The sequence below is a fragment of the Pistacia vera genome, unplaced genomic scaffold, assembly GCF_008641045.1.
Source record: "Pistacia vera cultivar Batoury unplaced genomic scaffold, PisVer_v2 Contig499, whole genome shotgun sequence".
NCBI lineage: Eukaryota > Viridiplantae > Streptophyta > Magnoliopsida > Sapindales > Anacardiaceae > Pistacia > Pistacia vera.
In genome coordinates, this window is record NW_022196333.1 from 196,095 (window position 1) to 203,858 (window position 7,764).

Genomic DNA, 7,764 nt, shown 5'->3' on the forward strand with positions numbered 1-7,764 from the left:
GGGTGTTTTTGTTAAGAATTAAACTTTTTTGTTTGCTGAGGTGTTTTAGCAAAATTTCAAATATAGGAGGTTAAATGAAATGATTCAAATAAATAATAAAAATAATATTATATTATTATGTAAAAAGAAAGATAATTTAATAAATTATATAATATGTTCACCAATTTATTCCTTCAAACTAAGTATATTAATATAATATACTCAGCAATTTGTTTCAATCAATCAAATATATTTATCTAACTATTCTCAATAATTTCTAAAATAACTAATTTTTTATTAATATAACATTTATAGTAATGTAATATTTCCTCGTCGAAATACACCGCTATAAAATGTTGAAATCCTGACTAGGCCTATCCGCCTATGTAACTAACTCTAAGAAAAAAGAAATTCTTTAGTGATTAAAAATTTGTGTAGGTTTAGGGGCATATGATAAGGTATTATTAAGGTGCGACTTGCGAGACTGCGAGCTCTAACTTCACAGCCTAAATTGCTCCACAATATTAAAATTATGTTTTAAAAACAGGAAGTAATTTATGGTGGGGTCGGCATCCTACTAGTCAAATTCTTATTGGTCAGTGACGTTTCTTAGCTACCTCTTGAATACCCAAAAAACCTCAACTTCCCTAGACCTCCGAAAGAACGAATATCGTTAGATCGGTTCCGACTCAACTCCCGATCCAAATCTGAAATGGATATCTCACAACATGACCCGAACTCTAAACCGAATCGTTCCGGCGGACCCGACGTCGAACTCTATACCATTCCAAGCAACTCCAGTAAGTCTCTCCCTCCTCGCCTCTCTTAATAAACCTAAAATTTTTCGATTGTTTCCCGTGAAAATAGTTTCTCAGCAAAAAAATTATAGGAAAGAAATAGTTAATTTTTTTTTTTTTTTAAACTTTTATTTTGTTTAGGTTGGTTTAGGTGGGATGACATTCACGAAACAGAGCGTATCGCTCTAAAAGAGTTCTTTGATGGGAGCTCAATTTCAAGAACTCCTAAAATATACAAAGAATACCGGGACTTCATGATAAATAAGTACAGAGAAGAGCCTTACAGAAGGTTGACATTCACTCAAGTTAGAAAGTCACTTGTGGGTGACGTTAGTTTGCTCCATAAAGTCTTCAATTGTTTGGATAAGTGGGGTTTGATAAACTTTGGTGCACCTGCGAGTGACAATAGAGATAACTTGGAGGACATTAAACTTCAGGATCAAGTTAGGGTTGAGGAAGGAGCCCCGAATGGGGTTCGTGTGGGTGCAATGCCAAATTCTTTGAGACCACTGTCGCCTCCGCAGTCTGCAGGGGAAGGTAGAGTGCTGGATGGTGAAAACGGGTTTAAATTGCCCCTTCTGGCGTCGTATTCAGATGTTTTTGGTGATTTGGTGAAGCTGAAGGGTTTGAAGTGTATGAGCTGCGGAGAGAAATGTGATTCCGGATGCTATGAGTATTGCAAGGTATATAATATATATTAATGTGCTTTGCTTTCTGATGTTGTTAGCTTAGAATTATATGGTTGTATTTGTGCATTCGATGTGTTTTGTTTTTCTATTGGTTTCATTTCTTTTCTGCTTGGGAAATTGTCGCTAACTTCTTTCTATTTACCGTGTGTTTTTTAATTTTTGGGTCGTGTTTTCTAAATTCTTTCATTTTTTTTTTTTTAATATTTGATCTTAGGTTGCTGGACTGCTAATAATATGGTCTTGCATTGTCCACATGCTATTTGTGATTGCTCAATCTCCATTTTTTGAGCTTATGAGTTAGTTTATACATTTTATTTTGGTTAATAAGGGACCAATATTGTGAAAGACATATTTAGGTGTTGCTAAGAACTTTTTATATTGGTTGGCTGTGCAGCACCGTGTTTGGACTCATTATGGTTTCCTGAATTGTATTTATTTTACTATTGCAATTTTATTGGTGGTCTTCCTAGATGATATGTGGGTTATGCTATTGAACTTGAATGTTTATTACATTACATCTAATATAGGTTTGGACTGTTAACTTTAAAGGGTATAAAGTTGATAATCCTCACTTTCTGGGAATTTAATCTTCTGAATATAAGAAATTCAGCCTTGATACTAATTCTTATTGTACATGTATATCTTAGACGTGTAAATAATGCCAACCTCTGTTGAGTAGATGTACTGAAGTAGTCATATGAGGTTTTTTTTTTTATCCTCTCATTTTACATTTTCTTTTTTCTTATAGTTCTTGCAATGCCCTTTACAATTCTATTTTCGTCAGCAGGGTCGCTTCATCATTTGTGTAAAATGTTTCAAAAATGGAAATTATGGGGAGAACAAGTCCATGGATGATTTTAAGTTTAATGATGGCAATGGAAAAAATGTTACTCATGGATCTACCTGGACTGAGGCTGAAATCCTACTTCTTTTAGAATCTGTTATGAAGCATGGGGATGACTGGGAGCTTGTTGCTCAAAATGTTAAAACTAAGAGTAAACTCGATTGTATTTCAAAGCTCATTGAGCTGCCTTTTGGGGAGTTTATAATGGGTCCTGGCCGTGGAAGGGGTGGTCCTGATGGCTCCACTGGTAGCTCGAATATTGCTACACATGGACTGATGCCTTCATCTGAGCATCACGACACTAAAGTTGAGGATCAGGTTCATGAGCAGATGGATGAGACTGAGCAAAATGGAGATGCTGCAAGCCAGGAACCTCCTGCAAAGAGAATACGAATTGCTTCCCTTTCGGATGCTGGTGGTTCATTGATAAAACAGGTAAAGGTGCTTGGCCAGACCATAACATTTAGAACCATACCAGACTGTCCTTTCATTATTCTGTAGTAATTTTACTTTATTATCAGGTTTTATTTTTTTTCTCACTTGGAAAAGGAAGTGTGTTATATGAACTTCAGATTGTTTAATCTTCTTATGGGTTTGCACGTTGTGCTGGTGGTATTGCATACTTACGTGTGCATATGCTGGCAGGAGAAATAGGAAAAAGAGGGACTTGTAATCTACTTTTTAGAATTGCTCTATTTGGATCGACTACAGACTGCCAGCTTTAATCAATATTTTTTTTTTTTTTTTTGTTTGTCTCAGGCATTAATAAATCATATAAAAAAGAAAAATAAACATGTTGATTTCTAAAGTTTCATCCTATCTTTCTATGTGTGATGAATGTTGACATTGTTTCTATTAGGTTGCTCTCATCTCAACCATGGGGGGCCCACATATAACTGCTGCTGCAGCCGAGGCTGCAATCACGGCACTTTGTGATGAAAGCTCATGTCCAAGGGAGATATTTGATGACAATGAGGAGTATGTAGATTATGGTCTCCCACTATGCGCGCCATCCCCCCCCCCCCCTTTTTTTTAATTTTTTTAATTCCATGTGATGCTTTAAGTCAATTGGTTAGCTTTTCTGTTATCACTGTGATCTTGACATTATCTTACATTTTTTTTTTTTTTTAATGTTTCAGGGCATATCAGGTCGGTGCTTTAGAGACAAAGGAAACATCCTCCCAGTCAGGTATTTGTTGTAATCACAATTGTACAAAATTTTTTAGACAGCATAAGTAACTTGCTTACAGGAGCTGGGGGTACCAACTGTGGTTTCTCTGCTACTTTATACTCCCTTACTTCCTATTTTATGTGAAATCTTTTTCATTCATCACATAATTCCAAATATATGACTTTAGTGTTCGTTATTTTGGTTCTCTATCTGTCTATATAGCAGATTTTGTCACTCATTTACACTTTTTCAATACTCGGCAGCTTTCCCTGGTCATTTATTAGCTTTTATTGTTACTTTGTATCATTTCTAATCATCTCCATTTGTATGGTTTCCTATAGGAAGTCAAGAGACATGCACAGAAAATAACGACATACCTCTGACTTTACGTATTAGAGCAGCGACAGCAACTGCTCTTGGGGTAGCTGCTTCTAATGCCAAATTATTAGCTGATCAGGAAGACAGGGAAATTGAACATTTAGTGGCCACCATGATTGAGACACAGGTAGGTCAATTTTTTTTATTTCAATTTCTCTTTGTTCCTTGTTGAAAGACTTACCGGTGTGCAGCTCCTAATATTTGTTCATTTCATAAACACATAATTAGTTAAAGAAATTGCACTGCAAAATCAAGCATTTTGAAGATCTGGAGCTGATAATGGAGAAGGAATATGCTGAAATGTTGGAACTGAAAGAATGTCTTGTAGCAGAGCGGATTGACGTCTTGCAAAGGGCTTTGAGTGCTGGTGTATCTAAATGGAGAGATCATACTTATATTAAATCGCAAACTGGTAGTGTAGTTTGATGATGTAGTAAGTAGATTTCAATTTAATGTAAAGAGGCAGAAGTAGAATAGATGAATCTTTAAATCAAATTTTCCAGGATTCAAATGTATGATTTATGTATAATTTCCCTTTCTTTTGATGTCAGAAGCAATTACTGTCTCTCTCTCTGGTTCTCTGTTATGGGGTGCTGATGCAATTGGGTTGGAATTAGGGTCATGGAACATTTTGCACCATTAGTTTCGTGAATTTTGTCCAAAGGCATTACAGTATACACCGACTGATTTGCGTAACGAACTTTATTTTTGTCACTGGAAACGTAAAACACACAAGGTTATATCCCTTGGTCTTGTGGTGATTAACCCGGAAAGTTAGATTGGTGATTCTGCTGAGTCACGGATAGATCCGGAGGCAGAACAAATTGATGATTTTGTTTTCTAAGATGCAACAAATGAGTTTTGATTTGAATGTTGTTTTCTTCACATTTCGATCTCTCAGGTCATTTATTTTCAGCAATTTGCATTTTTAATTTGTTCTGGCAAGAAAGGCCGACGGGGGAACATAATTAAAAAGAAGAAAATCTGAAAGAAGTGCATTGCTCGTAGATTTATATACTCTTATATTTTTATAATGAATGCAGAAGTTCATGACTCTGGAAGATGATTTAATTCTGTTCCTCCCATTCAACTATTTCTTTAAACGTCTCGTGCTTGCCATTGTTTTGACATGGTCGGTATTCAGCATGGGCCAAGTTCTTGCATCGTAAATGATACATTGGATTTATGCCAACAAGGGATCACTTGCATATTTATTTATATTACAATTTTTTTTTTCTGAAAAAACTAATCTTGTACAATCTAATTTCTTTTTCTTTATCTCTCATTTGTACAATGTGTTCAATTCCACACTGTAGAAAATGTACGAGAAAGAAAGGAAAAAGAAAGGCCAGCAACAACCAACAATAATTCCTGCGGAGGATGCGACTTTTGTACTATAATTTTGTCCTTGTATAGTTTTCTTGAAGAAAGCACAAACACTTGGCTGTTTCTTGAATAAAGTCCCCCTGTATGAGCAGCACTATGAGCAAGATTTGATGAGTTTAAAATTTTGGAAGCTTCGTCTCCTAAAAAAGTTTCCAAAGAAGAAACTTCTTGCTGTCTCCTGGGGAAGTTTCCGAGACATATCCGAGTTCCCTTTCACCTGAAGTATAGTTTGTCCTATCTGATCCTGGACCAAATCAATAATTTTGGGGTCTACAGGATTCCCAGACACATCCGTCACAAAGAAACTATCTTTTGCTTTACCTCCCTTTGTCCATATTTCTGCCCTTCTAATGTTCAAACCATTCTCACGAAGTATCCTCGTAATATCCGAAAGAAGACCAAAGCGATCATCTGTACACACTTCTAGTTCCAGGCCCTACATTAACACAATAATTTTTCCATAAGTCACGTATAATCTATTATCCCGAAAAAGAAAAAAAAATTGATTATGGGGTAAAACAAACCTCTGAGGCTCGCCTCTCAATAGCTGCTTCAAGGCAAACTATAACTCGTTGTCTCTCAGCTTCTGAACTTACAGGGAATCCGTCCACATGTTTGATATAGTATTCCTACAAAAGTAGTTTTCTAAAGTTAAAAAATTGAGCCACTGCTACCATACAGAAAAATAAAATGGTGCAAGTGCCAGTCAATTCATCCATTATAAAACAATCTGTAATCATACTTGATAAGCTTCTGTTGTTCCTGTAATGACTGTGCCGTGATAAACCACATATTGCATGTCTGTTAGACTGCATACGATGTCGAACATTAACTTAGGCCGGTCTCGAGACCTTATAGTCACAGCTGTATAGTCTCGATCACTGCAGTCCATCACGGTTACATGAGGTCTTGAACTCTCGTACTTAGGACTTTCTGGCCTCTCAAAGTCCCTATCTGCAAACAACATTTGGTGTAATCTTCTTTCTCTATACATTACCCCATTTGAAGAAATGGACATTCGTGGTGTCCTGAAATCAGTACTGCCTCGTAAGACATTACAGAGGAGTTCCTTGATCTTTGACAGCCTTTCAGGATCTTCAATTGCGCAGCCGGATGATTGGTCTGTGACATGAAGAACTGCTGCAGCTCTGGCATTGTGTGCCCAAATCACAGCATTTACCACATTGCAGCCGAGGTCTGTTAGGACTGCAGACACTTCTGACAGTAATCCAGGCCTGTCAGCGCCAGTTAATTCTATTGAGGTATGCTGTTTAGAGGGAATTACACCAACTGAGCTTCTCATTGAATTTAAGAAACTTGCATTGGTTTCCAGAGTCTGAAAAATTGAACAAATGAAGATTGTGAACATGAGATTTGCAAAACACTGAAATGACTTCATACGCTACCCTTGTTGTTTCTATCTATGCTCAAAGACACTCAAAAGTTTGGCCATAAGAACGAAATGTTGCTTACCGATTGTAGATAATTGACGGTTACTTTATCTCTGATCTTTTTCCCATCCGTGTCAGTAACATAAAACACTGGAAAGCAAGTTTCAAAATTAGAAAATTACATAAAACAGAGAGATTTTTTTTTTTTTTTTTTTGTAAAGTAAGTGAAAAAAACCATACCATCCATTAAATATCCTCCATCTGAAGATACGTATGCTTTTGTTATAAGAAGGTTGAGGTCTTTAAGAACTTGGACAACTTCAAGCAAATGACCGTGCCTATTGACCCCATCAACCTAAAAACCAACAGCTGGACGTTGAAGACAATGGCAAAGAGATATTACAATTTCAGTTACATCGAAAAATTGCAGTATTTACCTGTATAACAGTGGCATGCTCACAAGCATCGTTGTCAATCATCACTCTGAAAAAAAAAAAAAAAAATGCACACATAAGAAGAAAATCGCAAAAATAGAGAGCTGGGGAAGTTTCAAAATTCTCTTTCTCAGGCCACATAAACAAAATCAATGTTGCAAAATACAAAATAACTTGAACTTTTCGGCCAAGTAAGAATTATCTTGAGAACGAACAAAACATACAAGTAGACATGGCAGAGCTTGTCAAAACAACTTGAAAAGCAAATTCTCTCTAAACCATAATCTAATTTTTCATATGGATTCACGGCGTACCTTGGAGGGTTCATTCTCCTGATAAGCTTTGCAAACTCATCTTCCATTGCCAAACCTTTTCTTTTTTCCTTCTAGGAACTCCAAATTTAGAAATAAAACTAGCTAGGAGGTTATAACTGAAAAACATAGAGATGTGCTTAGGCTTTTATACATGAAGATTGAAGAGTAACGAACAGGAACAGACTGTTAATTTACTCATATTTGAGTAATAATAAATGAGTTGCGTGTTGTGTAGTGATTGGGCAAAAGAAACAGTTAAGAGACATTATAAAGCTGGCCTCTGCCCCACCCCATCTTAGGTGAAGTATTAGCTTCTTTACTTGTATTGGTGTCCGTACCCTTTGCGGGAATCTAAATCCACGTGAGAGGATCTATTGATTC

The 7,764-nt window shown here is 36.3% G+C and overlaps 2 protein-coding genes across 4 annotated transcripts; one reads left to right on the forward strand and one right to left on the reverse strand.

The window, feature by feature from the left end:
* Positions 1–544: 544 nt before the first annotated feature.
* Positions 545–4,516, forward strand: LOC116105421 (SWI/SNF complex subunit SWI3A-like). Of its 3 annotated transcripts, none has more exons than XM_031391847.1 (8): positions 545–779; positions 918–1,459; positions 2,250–2,744; positions 3,169–3,287; positions 3,449–3,498; positions 3,822–3,985; positions 4,087–4,270; positions 4,410–4,516. In XM_031391847.1, exons 1-8 carry the CDS (start codon positions 692–694, stop codon positions 4,499–4,501), a joined length of 1,734 nt encoding a protein of 577 aa, XP_031247707.1. In that variant the 5' UTR covers positions 545–691; the 3' UTR covers positions 4,502–4,516. The 3 variants fall into 3 exon arrangements, with proteins under 3 accessions (XP_031247707.1, XP_031247709.1, XP_031247708.1); XM_031391849.1 differs by having other exon boundaries at positions 4,413–4,516; XM_031391848.1 differs by having other exon boundaries at positions 549–779; positions 2,253–2,744.
* Positions 4,517–5,144: 628 nt separating this feature from the next.
* On the reverse strand, positions 5,145–7,541 carry LOC116105423 (ACT domain-containing protein ACR6-like). The gene is made up of 7 exons (XM_031391850.1): positions 7,384–7,541; positions 7,073–7,118; positions 6,876–6,990; positions 6,718–6,785; positions 5,987–6,580; positions 5,769–5,873; positions 5,145–5,680 (listed from the first exon to the last, which is right to left on the reverse strand). The coding sequence occupies exons 1-7, from the start codon at positions 7,428–7,430 to the stop codon at positions 5,339–5,341; spliced, it is 1,317 nt and encodes a 438-aa protein (XP_031247710.1). The 5' UTR covers positions 7,431–7,541; the 3' UTR covers positions 5,145–5,338.
* Between the last annotated feature and the right edge of the window lie 223 nt (positions 7,542–7,764).

Coding starts and splice junctions, on each gene's coding strand:
- LOC116105421 (XM_031391847.1), top strand. CDS start 692: ATGGATATCTCACAACATGACCCGAACTCTAAACCGAATCGTTCCGGC. Junction 3,499..3,821: donor GGAAACATCCTCCCAGTCAG/GTATTTGTTGTA, acceptor GGTTTCCTATAG/GAAGTCAAGAGACATGCACA. Junction 4,271..4,409: donor TTATATTAAATCGCAAACTG/GTAGTGTAGTTT, acceptor TTTTGATGTCAG/AAGCAATTACTGTCTCTCTC.
- LOC116105423 (XM_031391850.1), bottom strand. CDS start 7,430: ATGGAAGATGAGTTTGCAAAGCTTATCAGGAGAATGAACCCTCCAAG. Junction 6,581..6,717: donor CCGTCAATTATCTACAATCG/GTAAGCAACATT, acceptor TCAATTTTTCAG/ACTCTGGAAACCAATGCAAG. Junction 5,874..5,986: donor GAACAACAGAAGCTTATCAA/GTATGATTACAG, acceptor CTACTTTTGTAG/GAATACTATATCAAACATGT.